This window comes from Bradysia coprophila, chromosome II (assembly GCF_014529535.1).
Source record: "Bradysia coprophila strain Holo2 chromosome II, BU_Bcop_v1, whole genome shotgun sequence".
Classification (NCBI taxonomy): Eukaryota; Metazoa; Arthropoda; class Insecta; order Diptera; family Sciaridae; genus Bradysia; species Bradysia coprophila.
The window spans coordinates 4538340-4565301 of record NC_050735.1 but is presented as its reverse complement, the minus strand read 5'-3'; the positions used below and the strand labels follow the sequence as shown (position 1 = coordinate 4565301).

At 36.5% G+C, this 26962-nt stretch overlaps 4 protein-coding genes and 1 long non-coding RNA gene across 6 annotated transcripts; 2 read left to right on the top strand and 3 right to left on the bottom strand.

Annotated features, from left to right (window-relative positions):
• Window positions 1–2471: 2471 nt before the first annotated feature.
• On the bottom strand, window positions 2472–6215 carry LOC119067808 (probable serine incorporator). Of its 2 annotated transcripts, none has more exons than XM_037170961.1 (8): window positions 6035–6215; window positions 5636–5883; window positions 5358–5575; window positions 5097–5287; window positions 4784–5032; window positions 4604–4718; window positions 2990–3149; window positions 2472–2905 (listed from the first exon to the last, which is right to left on the bottom strand). In XM_037170961.1, exons 1-8 carry the CDS (start codon window positions 6068–6070, stop codon window positions 2758–2760), a joined length of 1365 nt encoding a protein of 454 aa, XP_037026856.1. In that variant the 5' UTR covers window positions 6071–6215; the 3' UTR covers window positions 2472–2757. The 2 variants fall into 2 exon arrangements, with proteins under 2 accessions (XP_037026856.1, XP_037026866.1); XM_037170971.1 differs by having other exon boundaries at window positions 2990–3140; window positions 6035–6213.
• Window positions 6216–8185: 1970 nt separating this feature from the next.
• LOC119067787 (aspartate aminotransferase, cytoplasmic) lies at window positions 8186–11360 on the top strand. The gene is made up of 6 exons (XM_037170934.1): window positions 8186–8493; window positions 9792–9899; window positions 9957–10030; window positions 10095–10572; window positions 10638–10946; window positions 11011–11360. The coding sequence occupies exons 1-6, from the start codon at window positions 8379–8381 to the stop codon at window positions 11157–11159; spliced, it is 1233 nt and encodes a 410-aa protein (XP_037026829.1). The 5' UTR covers window positions 8186–8378; the 3' UTR covers window positions 11160–11360.
• Window positions 11361–12041: 681 nt separating this feature from the next.
• Window positions 12042–13256, bottom strand: LOC119067794. The gene is made up of 3 exons (XM_037170944.1): window positions 12315–13256; window positions 12162–12251; window positions 12042–12095 (listed from the first exon to the last, which is right to left on the bottom strand). Exons 1-3 carry the CDS (start codon window positions 13122–13124, stop codon window positions 12042–12044), a joined length of 954 nt encoding a protein of 317 aa, XP_037026839.1. The 5' UTR covers window positions 13125–13256.
• Window positions 13257–14286: 1030 nt separating this feature from the next.
• On the bottom strand, window positions 14287–15228 carry LOC119067802. The gene is made up of 3 exons (XR_005086049.1): window positions 14583–15228; window positions 14424–14513; window positions 14287–14357 (listed from the first exon to the last, which is right to left on the bottom strand). It is a non-coding gene; the product is annotated as an uncharacterized LOC119067802 (long non-coding RNA).
• A 4697-nt stretch (window positions 15229–19925) lies between these two features.
• On the top strand, window positions 19926–25456 carry LOC119067780 (beta-1,3-galactosyltransferase 5-like). The gene is made up of 4 exons (XM_037170923.1): window positions 19926–19990; window positions 20059–20181; window positions 20237–20752; window positions 24780–25456. Exons 2-4 carry the CDS (start codon window positions 20083–20085, stop codon window positions 25275–25277), a joined length of 1113 nt encoding a protein of 370 aa, XP_037026818.1. The 5' UTR covers window positions 19926–19990; window positions 20059–20082; the 3' UTR covers window positions 25278–25456.
• Window positions 25457–26962: the final 1506 nt, after the last annotated feature.

The following is a 26962-nucleotide window of genomic DNA, read 5'->3' as shown; positions in this document are numbered from 1 at the left end:
ACAGTGGGGATCTTTGCTTTGGGTGAGTTAATTTTGTAAATTTGAAAACTTATTCAAAACTTGATTCACAGCTTTCTCGATTACTTTCGGGATTCTGAATTAAAGTCTCAAACACAGTAAAATCAAGAAAATTGTGGTTAGAAGCTGGGCAATAAAATCGGTCATTTTTTTGTTTACCGCCATTTTGAATTTTCTTAAGTTTAATCGGTTCAATCTCATTGATAGCCTATAAACTTGATTTTTTAGGTGTACGCTGTTCTAGACTTCAGTTCAGAATGTGAAAATAAATCCAAAAAATGATCGAATTGGACTTGTATAATTCTGAATATAAATTCATTTTCTTATCAAAAACGATACACGCGCGAAGTTCTAAGCAAATTTTTAATTTTTATACGACCCACCCTAGTTGGCTGAAAGAAGATGTGTTTACTGGATTTTTAAAAATTAATACAAATTTCACTGAATCGTTTCAATTTTGTCTTGATTTCTTTAATTTCTCAACAGCCTCATTACATAAAAAATAATCCACAGATTAAAAGGCTTTACATAATAGTGTATGGAGTAAAGATCATCTTCGTGGGAACTGTGAACGTTCACAATCTAACAATCGTTGGACCTCCCACTAAAAGTTTCTATTGGAACGTTCCTACGAAAATGGTTCTTACTCAATATACTAATGTTAATTGTATAACGAAGATTGTGTGATATCTTCTATATTTCATAGAGACGACTTTCTAATTTGTCCCACTCGTCTCACCAATTCTGGCAAAGTTGTTGCGGCAGTACCACCCAAATATTCATAGTTTCTCGGAGGAGCCGAGCTCATTCTCTCTAAATTCACATCTATTAGTGTTGCACCTCGTTCAAATGCAATTTCCGGTAAACTTGCTGCCGGATACACTTGAGCCGACGTTCCAACAATTATCATCACATCACCATTTCCCAACTGTCGTGTAGCAAATTCTGCTCGCATCCATTCCTTGTTGGGTATACCTTCCGTGAATAGCACACAATCGGGACGTAATTTAGAGCGGCATCCTTCTTCCCGACATGTAGGAGATTTCCTTGGCAAATTCATATTTCCCTCAAAGTCGTAAATGTGACCATTTTTAATACAACGACTACGCCGAACTGTTCCATGCACTTCAAATACTCTGTCAGGATTCGAGCCAGCTTCCTGATGCAAACCATCCACATTTTGCGTAATTATGCACAGGTCCGGATGTATTACCTGTAAGTCAACAAGCGCTCGATGACCGTCATTCGGTTGGGCATCGCGTATCGGATTGTAAAACTGGTCAATATATTTACTCCAAGCAAAGTCCGGTGTCCATTTCCAACCGACCGGTGTGCCAAACCATCCCAAGACTATGTAACCTAAAGCACCACTCCACAGACCACTTCCACCGCGAAAAGTATCAATGCCAGATTCGGCTGACATACCGGCACCGGTAAAACAAACTATACGAGGTGCTTTGGCGACCATTTGGGCACAATTTTCTAGTCTATCGGATTGCGTAGCCATTTTCTTCTTTGAATAAGATCACGACCGAAACACGACCATTTATCTGTTTATTTTCATTAAATTGTTTACTTCATTATGTCATCAGAAACAGCTGTTCCACACACACTCATTTTCGCTACGATTCTATCATCACACATTTTTGTAGTAGATTACACCTTGTTATACATCGATGATTGATAAATTGAAGATTTAAAAAAAGTCTGGAACTTTTTGTTCCTAGGACAATTGCGAACACCGAGGGTTTGCTATGGGTGAGGAGTCAGTTATCAGTGATCCTTTAACTGTAGGTGCATTCAGAATGACAACAAAACTTCTTTCCTATGGCAGTTTTTGATTTAATGCATTTTCTGGGTTAAAAATTTAACATTTACACCGGGCGATTGCGGCGACAGCTCATAGGTGGTGCTTTGCATAGGGTGGATCTAATTTTAGGATTTTTTTGGAAGAAAAAAAAAGTCTGACCCCTGGTTGCATTCGGGATGATACAGAGAACCTTTTACAGAAGATCGAGTCGTGATCTCCATTCGCACAGTGTACGTGAGTTCTCCTAACTAGTTTAGTGTTAAAATATCGCGACTTCGTCGCTTATTTCCCACGTCGTTTAGGAAAAACGTTGTTCCTAACCTATGTTAAAAGGCTTTTTTTAGCAAATTCTTTTCCAGCACTCGTCTCCGGCTCGAACTGGAAACATCTCATTCGCTAAAAATGCATTTTAGCATGCGTTAGGAAAATAACTGACTTTTCGACCACAAATTTCACCTTTACCATCACCTACATTCCTCATCAGCACATTGTTCCCACTTAATGAATCTGCTTTGCCTCGGGTCCACATGTCAAAACCGTTGTTATTGTAAATCAGGGACTCAAGGCGAATAGCGGACATTTTGTATTAATAGGTTTCATGCTTCAGCAAACGTCTCTACTGTGTGATTGAAAACTCAGTCAATTTGTTGTATTCATTGGCTTTAATTAAGCGAATAGTTAACACCTATAGATGAAATGCCTACAGACTTAATGCATAAATCGGCTATCCATTAATCACATCAATAAAAATTAATTTCACGTTTCTCGTATATCAATACCAAGGTGACAGGGACTCACACTCTATATGGTACTCAATCTTAATTTAATTGGATAAATATCGCGTTGTTAAGTTTGTTTGATTACAAAAGAAAAACCTCTCCATCTCACATACACAAAACGGACATCTTAAAGTCCGATGAAGAAATTCCTTAAAAACTACTTCCAAACTCTCGATCGGGAAGAACAATCGGAGCGATCAAACTCCACGTGTACAACGCCAAACACAACCAGCTGGACACAATTTTGACCCACATAGAGGCTGCATTTGCATTCAATGTTTCGAGTGTAGAATTCGGTCTGCACCAGGAACAAGACAAAAAAAAAGTTCTTTAGCAATCGGATCGATAGAAGCCAAACAACAAAAAGTGGATTAATACTCACTGATACCAATTGGTCAGGGTCATCATAACGTACAGAGTGGCAGTGATGAACACAACATGGAACATTGACCATGAATATGCGACGCCATTTTCTTCGTTGTCCCATACTTTGTGACCGTCGTCCGTAGATACTGGCTTCGATTCCTCATTGTCTGTTAAGACTGAATAGATTGAGCAAAAACAGAAAAAGAACAAAATCGAGTTTTCGAACACATTTCCCATTTTGTTGTTAGTGGTAGACGAATACGAGAATCAGAAGGAGTCTAACTAACTCACACAAGTTTCTACATTTTTACTCTAAAATCTATCGATGGTAAAACAGTGATCGGAATTATGTTGATGTCAGCAGGGCAATGATAAGAGATTGGGTTAAAGGTAATGGAAGCATGCAACTGTTATAAACATTCAGACTCAAAATCAGTCGGAACTTTCGTGAATAGTCAATAATGCAACAACAACAACTTGGGACGTACAAACATTAAAAATGAATGAAGAGCAGGCCTTATTTTTGGGAATTTTAATTCTGAAAATTCCGAAAAAGTTCTGAACATATTTGGTTGGAATTTTTCTGAACTTTTCCAGGTTTTATAGGAATTTTCAGAAGTAAAATTCTGAAAAAATAGGCCCTGGAGTGAAGACGTGAAGAATCTACTTGATTTTTCAATTGGCAACTGGTCGATGACAAAAGGTTCATTAGTAATGAATAGCACTGGACAAAGCGTTAAACTGAGATGCATGATGCATTCATGAATCTTCAAAGCTTTCTTATGGATGGTTAGTAGCAGTGTTGCTCTATGTTCGAGGATCTTTATTTGAATTGATTCAATTAACTTTGTCATGTACGAGTTCTTGATAATGTACAACCCCTTAGACATACTGAATCCACACCATGCGAGGGGTCACTGACTACTCAAACGTCATGTGACACCATTTTCTTGAGTTTTTTACTGAACTAATAGTATTTTTCATGACTAGGCCATAAAACGATGAAAAGTAGAGCTTTCGTGTGAATTTTTTTGATCCGAGGCGTAGCCAAGGTCATTAAACACAGGAAAACCAGACTTTTCATTTTTATACCGAGTTATGTAATATGTTTTACATGCTGCGGCCGTCGAAAGTAGTGCTTGAAACATGAAAAGTACGGTTTTCGATGCATATGGCATGCCATGGCATGTAGACATTTCCTCTTTTGTATAAAATTTTCTAGTAAAGCCGTGCCAGACTGGCTCAAAAAATCCCTTCGGGTTCGGGCGTTGCATGACAAAATGTGTAAAAAGCCTTTCATTGCTCTTCATTCATGGAAAAATGAAAAAAGTCACTAATTCTGGACCTTGGGTAGAGGAGTATCACCATTTTGTCGAAAACATTGAAAAATGAATTTGAGGCTGTTTCACACCTGTAAGAGTTTAGTTACGAAGTCATCAAATTCCCACTACCACAATACACTCAGAAAATAACCAAATTGGTGGACCGTTAGCTTTACTCTACACACATGCTACGACAAAACGAAATTTTTAACCAAAAACATATAAGAACCTGTTCAACCAGTGGATCGGGAATGTATACAAAAAAAAAACATCACAAAAAAATGGCAACATATTGTTGGTATCCGTACCTTGTTTCTCAACATCTGGTATTCCAGCGACTCGCGATGCCGATCTCAACGAACTGTACAGAATGCACAGAATCCAAACCACCAAACCGACGATACTGGACGTATCAAAAACGGCCTAAATTCGGAATTGCAATGTAAACGAAACGAAATAATTCTTAATTGCCGCAACGCTCTGCCCACCTTATTTTCTTTGTGTCCATCGATGATGCTTATAAATCCCGGATTACACGCTCGATTCGGATTGTTTGCCGCAGCGGACCACGTCAAATAGATGGTGTACAAAGAGACAACAGCACTTTGCAGCAGACCGGAATTTGGCAACGCTTCTTGAACTTTCGGCAAAATCGATATAATGCTGACGATGACGCAGAGGATCAAATTGATTGAGATGAAGAATTTTGGCAGGCCACAGCTGGTCGTTTCGTCGCCCTGTAAAATCACGTGACATTGTTAGGTGGGTGAGTAATGGCGGAACTGTTTAGGTTGATTTTACCCGAGTGAAATTGATGAACAAGAGGACGACTCCAGCAATCGCCAGAATGTACTGAATACCAGTTGCTGATAATAGGGCGCAGAACCATCCTCTTGATTCGGTTTCTCGGTAATTATCTATCCAAGCATCGGACCAATTGTGAGCGAAATCAATTAGCAGCACCAATTGTACCAATATAAACAGGAGACCACCTTCGAAAAGACAATATTGAGTCGGTAAGCCTGTCTAACTGCCATATCGAGTGGAACAAATTAAATTTACCGATCAATCCAACCCACATCCAGGCCGTCCCGAAACTACCCTTCGGTATAAAGAATGCTGCTATGGTGATTCCAATCACAATAAAATACTTTATTGCCCAAAATCCATTCTGTATCGCTGCTCGAGGATCTTTGGACGAGCTTGCACCGATGGTAATTACCGCCATCAGTGTAAAGAAACAGACCAACGCAAAGCATATACGATAAACGGCCATATATCTGAATGGACAATCAATCAACAAACTGTTGTTGTACGAGTTCAAATGTTATCAAATTTACCCAACAGCTTGAGTACAATCAGCAGTGTATGAGTCAGAGATCAGTGCGCTCGCCGTTGCCGTTGAGTCTTTACAGAAGGGTACACCTTTTAACCATTCTTGTAAACCTGGAGCTAATGTAATTGCCGAAGCAATTGCTCCGAAAAGTAACATGACAGCGTACATGAGACGCGTAGATGTTGAATTTTTGCATGATGGACAAGCTGAACAGCACAACGAGCATGCAGTTCCAGTGCAACAGCAGGCCAACTAAAGAAGAAAAAAAATTGCAGACGGAAAAATGTCTTTGTTATTGAGTGAATCAATAGCACTTTCGTATATATGCTTGAAAGCAATGCGTCATTTCACTTGAAAAACAGACAAAAAGAAAATCGATTTTTATTGTCGATTGATGGTTTACCTGTGCAGCTGAACAAAGGCCCAGGACGGCTCCCATATCGTTTGATAGTTTTAATTTACTTTGGAAAAGATGAAGATCTTAAACAACTAATTTCACTATTTCTGCTGCAGTTTTTGTAACAAAATTTTTTCAAGTCTGACAGAGATGTTTACAAATGAAGAACAGACAGACATATGCACTCATACACAAAGTGGCGAAATAATGACAGATTCAACCATCTAGTACGAATCCATGTAATAGATCTGAAATTCGTGTACAAAAACATTAACTGTAGGATTAGTCATTTGAATGTGCGAGATCCGGGCGAATTTCCTGTCAATAATCACACGACAACATGATCATTTTTCTCGTGATCAACTCAGAGTTGTCTTAACCTGTTCTTTCAGAACCTTGATTCACCTCACCACTAGATGCAACTTGACGCAAACGATCTCGATATGTGTGCAACATAACGAAACGAAACTCACCTGAAAGTAGGAATCCGTGCGAAACCAAGGTTGTAAACTTTGGGGAGGTCATGCAGATACAGATACAGATTCTGTAACCTCCCCAAAGTTTACAGCCTTGGTGCGAAACTACGCATTTGCACTACGTTCAGTGTCTATATACCTTGGTGTATTGGTGCTCAATTACGCACAAATAAGTTTCAGGTGAATTTAGTTTCGTTATGTTGCACACATATTGAATTCGTTTGTTTTTGTCAACTCTTATAGATATGGTCAAAATTTGTATGAAGCGGAGGAAATAGCGATTTCATGTAAACAAACTCACCTCTCAGTGAAAATCATTGAAAGATGAGTTTTTTTATATGAAATCGCTATTTCCTCCGGTTTGTATGGACAGACCCTACCTGATTTGTACTTTCATTGGTTTTTGTGATTAATGCTGTTGCATCTGCTACGTTTGTATGAAGTTGAATTCACTCACCACACTAGTTGCAATTTGACGCAAACGAATTCAGTATGTGTGCAACATAACGAACCAAACTCACCTGGCAGTAGGGATCTCTGCATAATTGTGCATTTGCATTATATTATATTATATTCAGTGTTTATATACTTTGGTGCCATCCGCCTATATAATCTGCGCGACCTCCCCAAATTTAGAACCTTGTGGTCATTAAACCATACTTGAGAGGGTAGATTGTAGCCTTGATTTTTAATCTGTGTAGAGCAGAGCCTATTTTAATGGTATTAAATTTCGGAAAATTACTCAATAAGTGATGAATTTTGTTTATGTACTGTCCGTTTGACAAGCGGATCACCACGGTTCAGCACCCCCGTGCTTCCATCTACGTTATATACACATACTAGGTGAGCCAATCTTAATCTATTTCATTGGCTACTAAGAAATATCATTTAAAAATTAACTGGCCTACCGATGATAAAAAACAAATAAAAAATCTAAAGTAGAGTCCTTGCTCTCTCCACCACACTCAAGAACTGTTTGCAATCAAAGACACATACAACTGAGTGAGTAATACATTTTTGGCCGAGACATTCTTCAAATCAATTTTTTCTACATTAAAACCATGATGGTGTCTTTGTAATAAGAATTTAGAGTTAGAAGCAAAGACTATCCCCAACCTAAATATGATCATTTAGACCCACTGTCTTTTTACATTCCCTACAGTCAATTTTTCACAAGTTTTTTCATCCAGTGCTGAACTGGCCATAAAACCATTCGGGATTGTAAAAGAAGTAAACGTATAAGAGGCCGCTCCGTTCATACAAAAAATCAGATCAGTCCGAGTCTATTTTTATTCTAACTATTAGGATTTGAGAGCCGCAAAATTCGGCAGGTTCCAGCAGAAAGATAGATTTAATAATTTAAAAATTACGTCTTACGTAGAAAGACATAAATAACAACTAAAAAGGCCGATCTTCTGCTATTTTAGAGAAACAGATGTAACTTGACGGAAAATTACTCAATTTTCGGGGATTTAATTCCCTTAAAATAGGCCCTGCGTCCATAGATAAAACCATCGTAAAACCATCTAAGAATGTACAAAAAAAAAAACTCAAAACTGAACCGCTAAAGTAAAAGGTTATTCATCACACTACATCTCCTCAATCTATTTCGATAAATTGGAGAAGAAAAATGTTAGACAAAACATTTTTTGAATTTATCTACAAAAATTTATGTCGTTCTCGGCTCAATCTGACATAGGTGGTTGCCGTTCACGTCGTTCACGCTATAAAAAGATACGGCAGCTGTACATACATATGGTATATGGTACACATATGTTGTGCCAAAAAATATTTGTGAATTTCATTCATTAAGCGGCAAGTGTTCGTGGTGATAACAAAAAATAATTTATTTTTGAACCTTTTTTTTCGTGAAAATGTCGTCGTCCGTGTTTGCCAATCTTGAGGAAGGAGCAAAAATTGAAGTATTTGCGTTGACAGCAACATACAATAGTGATCCATTTAAAGATAAAGTGAATTTAAGTGTCGGTGGTGAGTAGAACCAATTGATTTACTTTTTAATTTGGTATTTTAATCCAGTTTTTCGGCACCGTTTTTCTATCGTTTTTTTTCTATGGTGGATAGACTATTCAATATATTGGTAAAGGCTAATCAATTGGTGCTGTTGTGTAACAGCCTCCATGAAATGAACCATAAACTAAATCAAAGGTCAAATAGAAGTTACAGAAATTGTTTTTCGCTAATTATCTTTATGAATGATATGCCTCTCTCGGGAGGTTATATATAATATATATAAATGCGCATTCCACACAGTGATACTACTTTATCGTGTAATACGTGACCCCTTGTGAGTGATGTTGTTTTCATTATTTTATCTTATCATAGCTGGTAACAGTTACTCCAGAACAGATGATGTTCCTCTCGTTTCTATGAGAGATAATTGCAGTTTTTTAGCTGAATGAAAGTCGAACTACACTAACACAACACACATTGATGACGAAACACGCGAAACACATAATAATTGTTATCTCATAGGCGTAAAAAAAAATTGTTTTTCTGCTAGAAACTGCAAGATTTTCTTGTCGTAATTTCAATAATTTATACTTATTGATCGACACAAAAACATATGTAAATTCACCAATAAATTCTTTCCCTTCCACCGGTTGATGTAATGTAGTACAAATGTGACAAGATTACAAACTATTTGTGTCTTATTGCATCACTATGTTAATGACCATTTCTTTCGCATACGCATTCAGACGTACCGATATTGCTATACCATAAGAACACACCTTCTGTTTCTGATCGCTTCAGGTCTTCACGGGATCGAAAAAGCCTCTCAGGACACTAATTTGTAAAATGCTCCATAATTAAAAATTTTCAAAAAAAAAAATTGGAAAGGTTGTTAGGGAGTCGCTCGATTTACAGCATTGTTCGGGCCTGGTCCACTTTCAGTAAAACGTAGAACTCGGATTGTGTGGAGCTCTTTGTGTAGTGCATCACATAGTCCTCTGATGTCGTGTCTTCTGCGGCAATTTGTTGAATACAATCATTAGTGACAATGATGGAAGTATGTTTACACCGACAAGTAAACCCGTAGTATCTGATTCAGTGCTATGGTAAACCACTTGCCAAGTAACAAGTTTATGAAAAAAATAGTTTTTCGACATGATTTGGTAATATTATAGCCAGAAAGAAACCTGATCACTCAGTGACTGTATTCGACTAAAGGCTACGCTACAACACCTTTTATTTCTGTGAGCCTTCTTGTTAGATCAACACGGTTGATTATGTCACCAGCAAATAATGTTCTTTTTTCCACTTTTCAGCATATCGAACTGCTGATGGAAAACCTTGGGTGCTACCGGTCGTTAGAGCGACAGAAACAAAAGTCGCTACCGACAGCACATTGAATCATGAATACATTCCAGTTACAGGTAACACTAGACGATCAAATGTTGTTGGTTCATATCAAAACTAAATTTTAAATTCAGGACTCGAAGCATTTACTAAAGCATCGACTTTGTTGTTGTTGGGTGAGGAATCTAAGGCAATTAAAGAAAATCGCGTGAGTAGAACTATTAACCCCAGGTCGCTTAAAGTGAATCATTTAAGGTTTTAAAATTACCTAGGCCGTTGGAGTTCAATCTCTTTCCGGTACTGGAGCTTTGAAGATCGGAGCCGAGTTTTTAGCCCGCAAACTTGGCAGAAGTGTTGTGTATTTCTCCGATCCGACGTGGGAAAATCATTTCAAAGTCTTTGCTGGCGCCGGATTCACTACAATTAAGGAATACAGATATTGGGATCCAGTGTCGCGAGCTATCAATTTCGCCGGACTCCTTGAAGATTTGAATAACGCACCCGAGAACGCCGTTATTGTTCTACACGCCTGTGCGCATAATCCAACCGGTTGCGATCCGACGGAGGAGCAATGGAAGCAAATCGCTGATTTGATGGAAAAGAAGAAATTGTTCCCGTTCTTCGATTCGGCATATCAAGGTTTTGCATCTGGTGACCCGATCCGTGACGCCTTCGCTGTGCGATACTTTGAATCCAGGGGATTCGAATTGCTTTGCGCTCAATCGTATGCCAAAAATTTCGGGCTTTATTGTAAGTGTGACGGCGTCATATTCAATTAATGAATTAACCAATTTCTTGCCACTCAAAAATTCCAGCTGAACGCATTGGTAACTTGGTCGTCGTACAAAAAGATAGCTCCACCTCGGCCGCTGTACTATCCCAATTAACATTGATTGTGCGAGCCACTTACTCAACTCCACCAGCTTATGGTGCACGTGTCGTGAGCACAATTTTGAGTAATCCCGATTTGCGAGAAGAATGGATGAATTGCATTCGAATGATGTCGTCACGCATTCAACAGATGAGACAGGCGTTGTTCGGTGAACTGACAAAATTGAAAACACCGGGAACCTGGAACCACATTGTCGATCAGATCGGAATGTTCTCTTACACTGGACTGAATGGTAGTGCTTTACTTCGCAGCGCCTGTCTAAATTATTTCTAACAATTTCTATGTAACCATTGCAGAACAACAAGTCAAATTGCTGATAAACGAGTATCACATCTATTTGTTGTCAACGGGTCGGATAAACATGTGCGGATTGAATGAAAACAATGTCGTTTATGTGGCACAAGCTATCCATAAAGCTGTTACCACCATCAATTCGAAAATTTAAATTGGAACGGGAAGAAGAACGCCAAACGTTTCCAGCATAGAATTGTTTGTGTAAGAGGCTAGAAAGTTATTCGTTTTTGTTTGACAATATTTATCCGAGAGGCAGTAACCAGGTTATGCCGTTATTATTTTGTAGAAGAAAAAGGTATTTTGAATGCATTTACATCGTTGATTGAATTTTTAAAAAAATATTTCGAATAAATGTTGGTTTTTGTGTTAAGGACTCAGAGTCCACATAGAGGTATTACCTAAAGTGCACCGATAAGTATTCTTAAAAAGACAGAAAAAAGACAGACCACAATGTACTTGGGAGCGACGGTGCAATAATTCAAATTCGGCTAACGGTCTAACTTTTTTGCACTTTTATTCTCACGTTCGGGTTCTTAAAGCATTTCTTGAATGCATTAGCTTTAGTAGTGAATCTGTGGGTGAATACGAGTACATAGTCTGCAGGAAACAGTGATCATCAGCGTTAGTTTGTTATTAGTAAAACAATGTCGTTCTCGACACAACAATGTCGTTCTCGACACAACAATGTCGTTCTCGACACAACAATGTCGTTCTCGACACAACAATGTCGTTCTCGACACAACAATGATGTTATCAATACAACAATGTTGTTATCAATACAACAATGTTGTTATCAATACAACACACAACGATGTCGTTCTCGACACAAGAATGTAATTCTTGACACATCGATGTTCTTGACTGGAGCATATTGTTCTTCTAAAAAACCTGGTATTTCTTTGCAAATAAAAAAGGTTTCTCTAGACCGACTTGGACCTTTATGTTATGCCTAATGAGCTCTCGTTACTATCCAAAAATCGTACAATTTTTTTTTCAAATTTATTTCCTTGTTAAATATGTTCACACTCACATTTTACAACTCAAATTGTATCAGTATCATCAAGTACGAAAAGGTACTGCTAATAATCTGAAAAAGTAAAAGAAACCAATTTTTTTTGATACGAACGCCATCTAATGTTACCAATGGATTTACCGCGAAAATTAAACGCGAATCAATGACAAATAATTTAGAGCCAGTGATTTCCAGATTCTCGTGTTTGATACGATTGGCAATCATGAACATCTGCGGTAGTATAATGAAATTGATCAACGGAAAATGTTTACTTCCTCTGAAATTTCTTCTTACTTTCTCTTTGAATTGAACATGATCACTATGGCGTAGATGGAGGTACATTGAGCTTAACATTATTTCCGTTTGGCTTATTTCGTTCGACAATCTCGAACAGATTGACGTTGTAAGCCAAAATTCAAATAATTGTAACATAGTATCGATCAGTCCGGTTATTGAAATAGCAACGTTTATTTTCTGTCCATGCTGTAGTGACACCCCGACAAAAACGTACTGCATAAATAAATGGACTACGAAATTCAGCAACAAAATGAAAAGCCACAGAAGTACGCGGAATGATGTGATCGAATTGAATTCCTTTACAATTTCAATTAGCTGAAAGTAATGAACGGCCACATTTTCCAGTTTTTCACTTAACGCTGTGATTACATTCATATTTTCTTGCCAGGAGCTTTTCTGTTCAATAGCCGTGTTAAGGATGAGTTTAACTTCTTTGTTCATTTGATGGAAATAAAAATGTGCCACCAACATGCCACCGTAAAAAATGTCCGGATAAAATTTGACGATAAAATTCGGTAACACGAATGCAAGTATTGAACATATGCTAAATTTATTAGGAGCAACAAATGACACGCTAAAGAGGTGATACGATTCGTACACTATTGAAAAGAAGAACGTTCGTAGAGTAAATTTGGCCAATTGAGGTAAGTAATTCACTTCATCCATTGGTAGCCATCGATCAAAATTTGCAGTTAGCTTTCGGAACTTATGAAACAGTTTCTTTATCCTTCCAAACTGACGGAACTGTGTACCATGGACGTAAATTGAAAAAATGAGATTGAAGACTATGAAAGCGGTAGAGACCATTTTCAGCACAATGTTCCGGAAAAGGATTTTCACTTCATCGAGGAGAAAAGAAAAATCGCGCACACTGATAATGGTATAATATGGCACTAATGCAAACGGTATGACTGCGTAAAATAGATTGAAGGAAAATGAGTTAGTTGCAGAATCGTACGAAAATGGCCAGAGGCCAATTAACTTCAGACAAACTAAATAAATTTTACAAACAATTTTGAGGAACGCTTTTTGAAACATTATAATGTTCGAAAGGATGATAACTAAAATACGACTAATTCCCCAAAAAATATTTTACGATAATTTGGTTTTCATCTAACAACAGGGTGTTACATACAAACCATTTCCCGTATTAAATCCAAGTTGGATTATCCAACAAAGTTTACTCAAGGAAATTACCTTTTGTGTAGATTCTTATGTAAAATTGAATAAAACGGGTCGGATTGACATTATGAAGGATATTTTGTTGTCTTATGGCCAGAAAACAACTCATTACCGTCTCGCCCAAATCAATTTTTCATTCAGGCGGACCAAAAACGTCACATTCTCTCACCAGACAAAAAAAAACAACCTTCACACACGTCTCAACAAAAAATGTCCCAGCAAGTACTATTACTTGTTGGAGTAATTTCCAGTTTTCAGTCAACGTACCAGCCAAAAATTGTAGTCTCTCCGACAACGATGCAATGTGAAGAAATGTGTTTCCGTTCTGTTCGTTTCATTGAAGAAGAGTACACAACGAAGTCCCTTACTAAAAGCTTCGAATGTTAATTAAGTGCGTCACTTGAATGAAGTCATGCAATGGTGAATAATTAATAGAGAGAACATTGAATTAATCAATTAGTAGGTATATCGATTGCAGTCAAGCTCTGGATAATGTGGTTTTATATTGTACATCGTGCCCTTTTAGAACTAATGAAGCAAAAGAGATGGTTTCGATTAGATGAAAATACGGCCTTTCGTTTCGTATGATAAATAAATCTGCCCTGTTCGTCTGATATTGGATATAGGGCATAGGGCGTCGTTGAGAAAAAGAATGTTAAAGGAATCTTAAAAAAAACCCCGAGGAGCGTCGCACTTCGAATAATTTTTTTTTTGTTTATTTCAATTATTTCCAGAAGTATTTACCTCTCGAAGGAAACACAAGTACAATTAAACTTTTGCAATATATTTTCACATGTTTATGTTGGACAATTCAAACTGTATGAGTATCACTAAGTATGAGAAGGTACTGCTAATAATCTGGAAAAGTAAAAGAAACAAAATTTATTTGAGGCGAAGGCCATCCAAAGTTACCATTCGAATTACCGAGAAAATTAAACGCGAATCAATGACAAATAATTTTGAGCCAGTGATTTCCAGATTCTCATGTTTGATACGATTGGCAGTCATGAACACCTGCGGTAGTATGTATAATTAAATTATGACAATCGGAATATGTTTACTTCATCTGAAATTTCTTCTTACTTTTTCTTTGAATGGAACGTGATCAGTATGGCAAAGATGAAGGTACATTGAGCTTAACATTATTTCAGTTCGGTTTATTTCGTTGGACAGTTTGGAACAGATTGATGTTGTAAGCCAAAATTCAAATAATTGGAAAAAAGTGTAGATGAATCCGATTATGGAAATGACAACATTAATTCTCTGTCCATGTCGAAATAATGCCCACAGAAATGCGTACTGCATGTAAAAGTGAACCACGAAATTCAGCAACAAAATGAAAAGCCATAGAAGTACACGGAGCGATGTAAACGAATTGAATTCTCTGACAATTTCAATTAACTGGAAGTAATGGACGGTTACGTTTTCCAGCTTTTGGCTTAAATTTCTCATTCCATTTTCACTCCCGGAACTTTTCAATTCAATAACGGCATTCAGGATGATCCGAATTTCTTTGTTCATTTGATGGAAATAAAAATGTCCTACTAACATACCTCCATAAAATAGGTCTGGATAACATTTGACAATAAAATTCGGTAACACAAATGCAAGCAATGTACAAACGCCGAATTTATTAGGGGCAATAAATGACATACTAGACATATGATACAACTCGTACACTATTGTGAAGAAGAGCACGCGAAGCGTAAATTTGACTAGTTGAGGCAGGTAATTCACTTCGTCCATTGGTAGCCATCGATCGAAACTTGTAGTTAGCTTTCTGAACTTATGAAACAATTTCTTTATTCTACCATACTGACTTAACTGTGTGCCATAAATGAAAATCGAGAAAATGAGATTGGAGACTAAAAAAGCGTTTGACACCATTCGCAGCACAATGTTACGAAAAACGATTTTCACTTCATCGAGGAGGAAAGAAAAATTGCGTACACTAATAATGGTGTAAAATGGCACCAACAGAAACGGTATGACTGCATAAAATAAGTTGATAGAAAAGGACTTATTTCTAGAATCATACAAAAATGGCCAAAGACCAATTAACTTCAAACAGACTAAATAAATTTTACAAACAATTTTGAGGAACGCGTCTTGAAACATAATGTTGAAGTGCGCGTTAAACTATGAATAAACTTCCAAGAAATATGACAATAATGGTATGTCACTCAGTCAACAGGGTGCCACATGAGAAATACGTTATACGTTATAATGAGAAGTTGCAAATACAAGTGTATGGAACGGAACAATAACGTATTATCACGCGCGAACAACTTTAATTAATTAACCTATCACATAGATACTATTCATACAATAGGCATAATGAAAACAAAAATAATGACCAGCTCTGGGTTATATGGTCATAGTGAAATGCATGTTAAAAGAATTGAAGTACAAGATTTGAAATCAACAGATTAAAAATATTTTGATCGTTGGAAGTAATAGACCTGATAATATGGTCTTTAACATGTTAATAACATGTCGAAAAACTTTTATTTCGTTATTTTCTCGCACTGTAGAGGAGAACCTATCTTGCTGCGATCTAATTGATGATTGGATATATTCGAATCTATTTCACCTACTGTAGTTAGACATTTATACACATCAATTATTCATACACAGTACTCACTAAAAAACGTATGAGCTCTACTGATTAGCCATAAAAACACCAAATTTTCTCTCATACAGTTCGTAATGATTTCTCTCTAGGTAGTCTACCTCTATGTGCTTTCTTAAACATAGAGAAGATATTCGACAATATTTAAATTTGAAACAGGTAAGATCCTAATTTAAGGAGTAGGAATATAAAATTGGAACCTGAGTCATGCTCCGAAATTAGATTGAATAGGTTGCTGTACTTTTGGCAAGCTATTGTTAATCGACGCAAAAGAGCTTGTGAAAAGGTCAATCGTTGAATCTACTCGTGTTTTCTCAATGATAGTTTAAATTACTTACAAATTTAATTCCACTAAAATGAAAAAAGAAATGGGTTTTACATGCTACATGCGTCGAAAACCGAACTTTTCATGTTTGAAGCACGCGTTTCGACGCCCTCAGCATGTAAAATCCATTACATAACTCGGGATAAAAGTAAAAAGTCTCGTTTTCGTGTGTTTATTGACCTCGGCTTCGCCACGGATCAACAAAATTCACACGAAAACTCTAATTTTCATCTTTTTATCCCTAGTCATGTAAAATACTATTATGCAGCTGCTTTGAGTCGATGTCTCTTTACTAAAATATGAAGTTATATACGCACTTCACTTGCAATGAAAGTCTTGCGAAGGTTAATCATTAATAGTTTTCCGTTGAATTAATTAATTGATTTCCAAAAATAGACGAAGTGATGAATTAGACTTATTTTAATGGCTGATGCTATTCGCACACGCGTGCGAATAGCTAAGCCTACGAGTACTCGTGCGAATAGCCAGTACTCGTAGAACTGATAGATCAACAAACGGCAATGTAAGAGTGTCTTCATTTATACACAGACAAGTGTCGAAATAGTAATTCATGCAACAAGTTGCGAAACGTGTTACATACAAGGTTGTTTGAAAACTATACCTTCGCCATACATTTAACCCTATGTACGGAAAATTACGTGATGGTTAGAGTTCTTGCTTCATGAGTAATTGGTTTTAGTATCATGGGTTCAAAATTTGGTCAGAACAGAATTATTATTTACCATTAATGGCTCAAAAGGAGTGATAAAAAGTGACTAGAGTGATTAAAATTAAACTTGAGCATTAAAAAGATTCTTCAGGCACCACCCAAAACAAACTTGAATTTCGCAGTGCTCGTCCAGATAATCAAATTGATCATGTCAAGCCAATGCACAGTGGACTACATAGAATTTTGTCCGATTTTATTGAAAAAATTTCGGAAGAAGAAATTTTTTATTTTCAATATTGAACTTTAAGCCATTTCGATATTGTCAGCATTAAAATGTTCCAATAAAATAATTGTAAATTCAAATGTTCCAAAACGTTTTTCGCTTTATTCTACCAAAAAATGGTTTGTTTCAAAGTGGAACAATGAATATGAAAAAGAATGTAACATACCATCTTGCGTTAAATTTCGTAGGAGGCTAAATTAGTGAGTATCAACAAACGCGTTTACATTTTCTCGATGGAAAAATTCACTACGATCGAACGAAACGCTTTGTCGTTAGATTAAGTCGTTAAAAGGAAAAATTCCCTAAGAATTTTTATTGTGACCCTTTCGATATTTTTACTTTACTTATTTTGAATTAATTAAAAAAAATCTATCATTTAATGTAACGTAAGTTTTGGATATTTCGAGTTAATTCTGATCTCAAAATATTTTGAATGAATTTACGCTAAAGACATGTTAAGTTCAGGTTTTCAGCCAATAAATAACGCTATAACGACAAAATGGAATCGTTTTGATTTAAGATAAAATGTGGATGCGTGCGAATAGTCAAACCCAATGTAAAATGGCTATTCGCACGCGCCTGCGAATAGCCAGGTTCAATGTGAAATGGCTATTCGCACGCGCGTGCGAATAGTCTACTACAGTGTGGAATGGCTATTCGCACGCGCGTGCGAATAGTCAAATACAAAGTGTAATGGCTATTCGCACGCGCGTGCGAATAGCCACAGTGTATTTTAATTGTATTATTTGGGTGAGACAGAATGTGTATTCATTCAAGAAGTGATTAACTCTGCCGTGTGTCACTCAAAGATGGTATCAGGAGTTTGCAGTTTCTGAAAATAGAAATACGTTTCGGCATAGCTCTCTAACTCCAAGCATAGTCAGAGATGGCAAAAAGACCGCAATTTTTATAAATACAAAATTGTATGTCAGATGGGCATATGAGCGATGATAGAGTGGCAAAGTTCTCGGGAATAGAGTGGATGGAACAAGACGGAAAAGAAGAAATGAAATTAAAAATCCCTTGTTCAATGAACAAACATGCGTCACATATTTTTTTCAAAATTCGAATCACATCACAAGAACATTTCTTACAATTTAAGAAGCAAAAAAAAAAAAAGATTTAACAAAAAATGTGATATCAGTGACGGAACTGGAGGTCATAGAAAATTATCTCATATTTAGGAAAACGTGCCCGCGAACTGTTATTATCAACAATTTTTGAAATAGCAAAACGTGCTATCGTATGACAAAAATAGCTACAACCATAAATTAGTTATTGAGTTGGATGGATCGATGGGCTTTCATATAGGTTAGGCCAAAGAAATTGAAATTTATCGAACCCTTTACATGTCATTTCGAAATACGTCAATTCTTCAATTTTCGATTCTTTGCAAGTCAACCAAATCTTAGTCAACGCGTTTCTTACTTCGCTTTAAATTTCAGACTGTCGAATTTTTGTTTACAAGAAGTTCATTTACTGTTTTTTTTTTTGAAAAAGTACCTGTAGGTAATGTATTTTTTCATTACTATTTGCTTACCCAAAATTATTCGAACGACATCTCACATGTCTTGCGAACATTCTTCTTTAGACAAATAAGATCTTTCGTATTTAACACAGTCTTATTTCTGCAGTCTGAAATTAGTTAATGTCGTAATTGTCTAGCCGTCCAACACAAATATTTATTTGCATGAACAAAGACCTGTGCGTTTCTGAATGAATGAGTTCATGAACTGTTTTCATGTGAAGAGTTCGGATCGATTTTGACATGAAAAGTATCTGATGATAGGATAGAATGGGTAAACAAAGCCACATTTCCTAGGCATTTAAGCCGCCAATGGACCTGTTGTGCATTTCCCCGTCTTTTAGACAGAAAGTGTTAGTTACATTTTTATTTGGAGTAGGAAGTTATTTTGGCTATTTGAATGTACAAGTACGACGTGAGTGTTATAAAGGTGGTGTTAAATGAGAACTTTGTATTTTTTTGTGAGACTAAAGTCATATATGATTAGGAAAAAAATATGAGCTTCATCACCTTGGAGATTCAATCCTGGACCCATCGCTCTTTTGATTGACCTAACCGGAAAAGTACCTGAACTTGTTTTGCAAGTGTAAGTCGAATGTATGTGTTATATGAAATCCGGAAATCCGTTCTTGTCGATGATTTTGTTGATTAGTACAGGAAAGTTTTGACACTAAAAACTAAAAACCGATGGACTATGTCTCTTCGTAGTTTTTTAATTTTAACATGGTAGATGCACCGTCGCTGGTTTATTTCCCAGACCATGGCGGTCATTGAACGGATTGTAGATGAAACATATTCAAAGACAGTTTATTTGGTGCTCACATAGTAGATGTTTCGTGACACATAAATTCAAATCAAAATGGGTTAATTTACGCAGGTGTTGAACTTAACATTTTTTATGCAAAAAAATTTAAACGTCTCGCGCATGGTCTCATTGGACTTTTTGTATATATAAGCGTTGCATTTTTCTGAGCCATAGCAGCCATAGCAGTTTCAGAATGTAAGTGAATAATTAATTTCAGAACACAGCTTGAAGTGAAGGAAAGCTGACATATCGTTTGTACCGTACTGTTGTGAGACGTTTCCAGTAATTTCTAATTAGTTTTTTGTTTTTATCCATTTAGAAAACTTATCGAGTCGACTAAAACATGGGAGTCCATTCATTATCTCGCCTGAAATCTGTTGACTTTCTGTCGAATCAATTGTTGAAATCGAAATGGAGGGTGGTGCTCGTTCTAAGTTTGACTGTAAATTTATTTCACGTATTGTTTTTTCAAACAAACAAGCTCTTTATTTTTGCAGACCCTAATATTCATATTCTACACAATGCCAATGGACTCTGTTTCACCACATCATCGTCCAAAAACCAAATTAATTTTTATGAACAGAAACCTATGCGTTTCATCTGCTGCAAAGAATAACACACAACGAACTGCAGTTATTGTAGTACTCTCGTCTAGAAAGAATTCCGAGCGCAGAAATTTAGTCCGTCAAACCTACGGTTCTGTTAAAAGTGCAAACAATGTGCAAATTCTAGCGGTCGTTTTTCTATTGGCAAATTCAGACGCACACAATAATGATGTCGACCGTAATAAGCTACAAGTTGAAAGTGATCGTTTCGGCGATATTATTATGGGAGATTTTGTAGATTCATACAGAAATCTGACACTAAAAACGATCATGGCTTACGACTGGCTAACTTCACATTGCAGAGAGGCTCAATTTGTGGTCAAAACCGACGATGATGTCGTCGTGAATATTTTTGAACTAACCAGGCGATTGGATTCATTGTCACCAGCTGAGATGGTATCATCAAACATTTGGTGTACCATACATAAAAACGAAAGTACAGTCAACAATAAAAATAGCAGGTTTTACGCTTCGCCAGTAGATTTTCCGACCGGGAAGTTCCTGGATCATTGCGGTGGGGTTGGTTACATAACGACATTCGATGTAATTGAACGGATTGTGGATGATATCTCAAAATCATTTCCGGAAAGAGTCTGTACGCATGAAGACGTTTTTATAACAGGCATTGTCTCGACGCACATAAATTCAAATTCGAACTCTGAGCCCATCAAGCTTGTGCAAGAACGGCAAATGTTCAGTTATGTTTTTGAAAATGGTCGTAATGATGAAGACCACTTTCTAAAAAATTTTGTCAAAAACGAGACCATGGACACGGAAATCGAAAATTATCATACTTTCCGGGAGAGGAACCAAAATATAATTTTTTTTCTTATTTCCCATACTGCAGATTTTGAAGAGATATATGGTCGATTATGGCAAATAATAAAGAAAAGTTTTTCAAATTGAGAAAAATTTGTATTTTTTCTCGAGTGTGCTACTATAGACGCTACTATAGACGCTATAGACTTATAGAATTTTCAAAGGTTCCGTAATGGAACTCTTTAGATTGCGCTGGACTCACGCCCTATATGTCACGGGATCGACTCCTGTGTCAGACATAGTTCTTATAGGTTTTTCTAATCGCTAATCAGCTCTATCTACCGTAATAAATCTCTTTGAAAAACCACGATTCTGAAAACACTTTCATCTACTGTAATGTCAAAATATTCATAATACCTGTTTCAGTATCTACATGGAGGAAATTTACAAACTGTCATTGCACTGACATACACGTTGTGTTTAAGCTTGGCAATGATGAATATTTTAAAATTGTGTTTATTTATGGTGATTCTGACATTAAATTAGATAAACATCTTGTTGCTAACACGTTGTTATGTTGACGAACTCGCTTCGCTTGTATCGGCAATCTTCCATCTAGCGCTTTAAACAACCCCGTTTACCAACTATAGCAAAATAGCTATTCATGCGTCACAATGTGACGTCGTCACAAACATAAGTCACAAGCGTGACTCTAATAAATATTATGCACCTGTGTCCAAATGTTTATTTTGACGAGTTGGTGATTGTGATCCTAAGCCGAAGGCGCGAATCATAATCCAACTCGTCAAAATGAACATTTGGGCATAGGTGCATATCATTTTTTATGTGTCGATGCAAAGATAAACCCAGACTCCTATGTAAAGCTATGTTATAATGGTTATAATATAGATGAATATTATAATTTAGAATTCACAATTGTAAAATCTCTAAAATATGGGTATGCACATAGGGTGTAGCGGTTTTACAAAATGTGTTAGTTCTGTTAAGGCTCAGCCGGAAATCCACTCAGCTGGTCCATCTGATCATTTTATGGAAGAAAATTTTTTTTCAAACTTTGATTTTGTGCTGCCGCCATATCGATTTTTGAAAATTTCGTCGTTTTCGGTCCACATCACATATATCGATTTTTTACGGTGGGCTCGGTGTACATAAAAAGTTGAGTCAACATGGTAATCTAATCTCCAGGCTTCACAGATTATTTTATAAAAAAGATCAAGTCTAAAAAATATTTTTTGAGTTCATGACTGATCGTCAAAGTTCCCCGATGGTGATTTTGAGACTTTAATCTCGCCACAAAATTTGATGAAAATGTGCAAAAATGTAAATTAAACTTTAAATATGCTAAATGGACCGCGGTGAGTCAAATACAACATCTGATTTGAATTGGGACACCTAAATTTGATATTTATCTGACAAAAAGTTGTGTTTTTGGTACATGGAATATTGGTGGCGAAAGTCGAATTACCTCAAATCAATAATTTTTTAGCTTATAATGTATTCCCAGGTTCTGACAATGCGAAACCTTCAATTTTAAGCGTTTTCTAAGCTAATTTACGTACTGTTGACAAGTTCTAGAGCCAGTGGCTACGTCTCTTTACATTTTCAAATTTTGATGTATTTAATGTTGTAAATTAGCTTAGAAAACGCTTAAAATTGAAGGTTTCGCATTGTCAGAACCTGGGAATACATTTTAAGCTAAAAAATTATTGATTTGAGGTTATTCGACTTTCGCCACCAATATTCCATGTACCAAAAACACAACTTTTTGTCAGATAAATATCAAATTTAGGTGTCCCAAATCAAATCAGATGTTGTATTTGACTCACCGCGGTCCATTTAGCATATTTAAAGTTTAATTTACATTTTTGCACATTTTCATCAAATTTCGAGGCGAGATTAAAGTCTCAAAATCACCATCGGGGAACTTTGACAATCAGTCATGATCTAAAAAAATATTTTTTAGACTTGATCTTTTTTATAAAATAATCTGTGAAGCCTGGAGATTAGATTACCATGTTGACTCAACTTTTTATGTACACTGAGCCCACCGTAAAAAATCGATATATGTGATGTGGACCGAAAACGACGAAATTTTCAAAAATCGATCTGGCGGCAGCACAAAATCAAAGTTTGAATTTTTTTTTTCTTCCATAAAATGATCAGATGGACCAGCTGAGTGGATTTCCGGCTGAGCCTTAAAAGAACTAACACATTTTGTAAAAACCGCTACACCCTAGCACAACAGAAACGTTTGAGGCTTTGGTATTTTTAGGGGAATTTTAGGGGTGTTAAGGAATGTAAATCATGCTGAACCAATGTCAATGTGGTGAATTGATGTAGCAGAATTTTTGGTAATCTGCACTTCAGGTGCAATCTGGCAACACCATTAGCAAAGATCACGATACGTCAAAAGTAAATGGAAAAAAATGAGATTAAGAAATGATTCACGATCTTTGCTAATACTCTCTTTTTCATAGAAAATACGCCCTCTACAGTATAGATCAAGTGCTGGTGTCAATGTATTAAAAAATTCATAGCACGACTCACGATTAGGAATGTTCCAATGTTGGTTTCATATTGCCACAACCTACCATTATGAACTTTGTATGAAATACTAAAAATACGAACAATTCATCCTACGTCCGCATAACAATACACAATATAAGTACCATACACAGAGTCGAAAATTATCGCATTACCGCAATTCACCATTTGTTACCTTAGTAGTATTAATAGTAACAGTATTAAAACCTGCAACAAAAATGTTTTGATAAGAAGGTTCGATGTGAAAAGACACGTAGAAAAGAATTTTTCTGCAATTAGTGTAGAAAGAATCGCCGGGCTTTATTTATTTGTTTATGGTTTTGTAGCCATTATAATTGTCTTGAGCCCGAACGAAGTGGTTTCACCCGTGGAGAATTATAGAAGCAACCTAAAAATCAGACATTAGTTATCAAATCAACTTAAAACATGGGAACATTATCTCGTCTGAAATCTGTTTGCTTTCTATCGAATCAATTAGTCAAATCGAAATGGAGAGTGGTGTTCATTCTAAGCTTAACTGTAATTTCATCTTTAGTTTTGTTTTGTGTGGTTTTTTGTTCCTTAAACGAACACTAAAAGTTACTTAATTTTGCAGAGCTTAACATTCACATTCTTCACAGTACCAATGGACTCTAGTTTACCACATTATCGTCCAAAAACCAAATTTATCTTAATGAATAGAAATCTATGCGTTTCATCTGCAGCCACGTATACTAATCATCGAACTGCAGTTATTGTAGTACTCTCGTCTAGAAACAATTTCGATCGCCGAAATTTAGTTCGCCAGACCTACGGTTCTGTTAAAAGTGCAAACAATTTACAAATTCTAGCGGTCGTTTTTGTATTGGCAAATTCAGACGCATACGATAATGAGGACGACAATACTAGGTTACAAGTGGAAAGTGATTTTTTTGGCGATATTATTATAGGAGATTTTGTGGATTCCTACAGAAATCTCACACTAAAAACGATAATGGCTTATGAGTGGCTAACTTTGCATTGCAGAGAGGCTCAATTTGTGGTAAAAACCGACGATGATGTCGTCGTGAATATTTTTGAACTAACTAGGCAATTGGATTCATTATCACCAGCTGATATGGTATCATCAAACATATGGTGTCGCGTAGATCAAAACGAAAGTACAGTCACCAATATAAGCAGCAAATTTTACGCTTCACCAGTAGACTTTCCGAACGACAAGTTCCCGAATCATTGCAGTGGGCTTGGTTATGTAACGACATTCGATGTGATTGAACGGATTATGGATGATATTTCAAAATCATTTCCGGCCAGAGTTTGTACGCACGAAGACGTTTTTATGACAGGTGTTGTCGTGACGCACATAAATTCAAATCCGAACTCTGAGCCCATCAAACTTGTGTCACTACGGCACATGTTCAGTATTGCTTTGGAAACTTGTCGAGAAGATGACGACCAGTTTCTATTGAATTTTGTCAAAAATGCGACCATGGACACGGAAATTGAAAATTGTCGGTCTTTTCGGGAAAGGAACAACAAAACCATTTTTTTCCTAATTACTCACAATGAAGAGTTTGAGGGGGTATTACGGCGATTATGGCAAATAATAAAGAAAAGTTTTTCAAATTGAGAAAAAATTGCATTTTCGCTCGGTTGTGCTCCTTTTTGCGTTAGACTTATAGAATTTTCAAAGGTTACGTAATATAAAACATTACATTGTATTGGTAGCAGGGGCCGATTAGCATTTACATCACACTGGACAATTAACCTTACAGCGATGCACAAACAAATTTTAACAAGACTTTTATGGTCATGATGAGGCAGAACAAACCGACAAATTAAAATAAAAAATCCAAGGTAAATATAGTGATGAGGTAATGCCATCCAGACGCGCGGTGTAGCACATAAGTTCGATGCCACTGACATCTTTTTTAGACCCGTACGAAGTACTGGGGTCTTATAGGTTTACGCATACGTTTGTAACACGTCGAATTGGACTCCCTGAGTAAGGGGAAACCTATTGTGGTTGAGTGATTTTGGATCGACCCCTCCCGAGCTGTGGCCCAATAAGTGCTTTACGGTTTTTCGAAGATATCTCCGGACATTTAAACGTTAAACTTGTAAGTGATACGTCAAATAAAAGGTATTTACAATACCGATCGACAAAAAAAAAAGTTTATGGAAATCGGATGACCGACTCGTGAGTTAGACCCCTTGGTGTGGAACAGGCACAGGGCGGCAAGCAGTTTTTGCTTGTAGGTCGGCCACATTTGAACATATTTCGTCTGTTTTAGCTTTATTAGATAGGTATTGACCGTACCAATCAAGGAAAATTTTTTTTATGAAATTATGTTCTCCGGAGCGTGAGCTAGGTCTCTTGGAGTGAGCTCTTATCTGGCTACTCGGAAGTACAGTGAACGTGGTGTATTTTGACAATATCTCGAGTAAATTTTGACCGAATTTCATGATTTTTTTTTTGTTTGAAAGGTATTAACGAATGTAAAGCGTCAGTACTATTTCCGGTCTCCTAACAAAATGGCTGCCGGCGGCCATATTGGATTTTAGTAAAATAGAAATATCTTGGGAAAAATGATACTTAGAGAGTTTCTGTTAACATGGAAATAATTTGTTATGTGTGTGGGGTTTCAGGGATTCCATATACGGACATCTATATATACCTATATACAGCTATATTGAGCTATATACAGGCATATAGAGCTATATAATAGCATATATTTATCTGTGAAATGTTTATTAACAGTGAAATATAGGTAAATATAGCGGTATATAGCTGTTTAAATAGGAATTTATGAAATTTGACTTCTTACGGGGCTGTCTATATTGCCTCCGGCAATTTAATTGTATATGATAACAAGGCAAAGAGTGGATAATGTAAGTGATTTAAAAGGAAGAATAGAGAAGAAAATGAAGTAAGAGAAATGAAGAGTCTCACATTAAAGGCTTTTGATACGAATAGGTGTTTCGTACGGGTCGGCGTTAGCTATGTTTTTAAATGGTTGACTATGATTTACTTGTGTTTCACAAAATATTTTTGCTACCTCACAACAGATGGCTCGAGTTTCTATTCCTTTTTTTTGTTTTTAACGAAGGGAAGAGATGGCGGGTGTATCGAGCTTTCGTGCCACCGCACATCTGATTCGGTTTTATATGGCATTACCTCCTCAGTATATTTACCTTGGAAAAATCATATATTTAAATGTATGTGTGTGTGACAACTCCGTGAACAGACAGTAAAAAGGGACTCTTAATGTCAAAAGAAAAGGGACCTCCTAACGTCAAAAGCAAAGCAAAGTT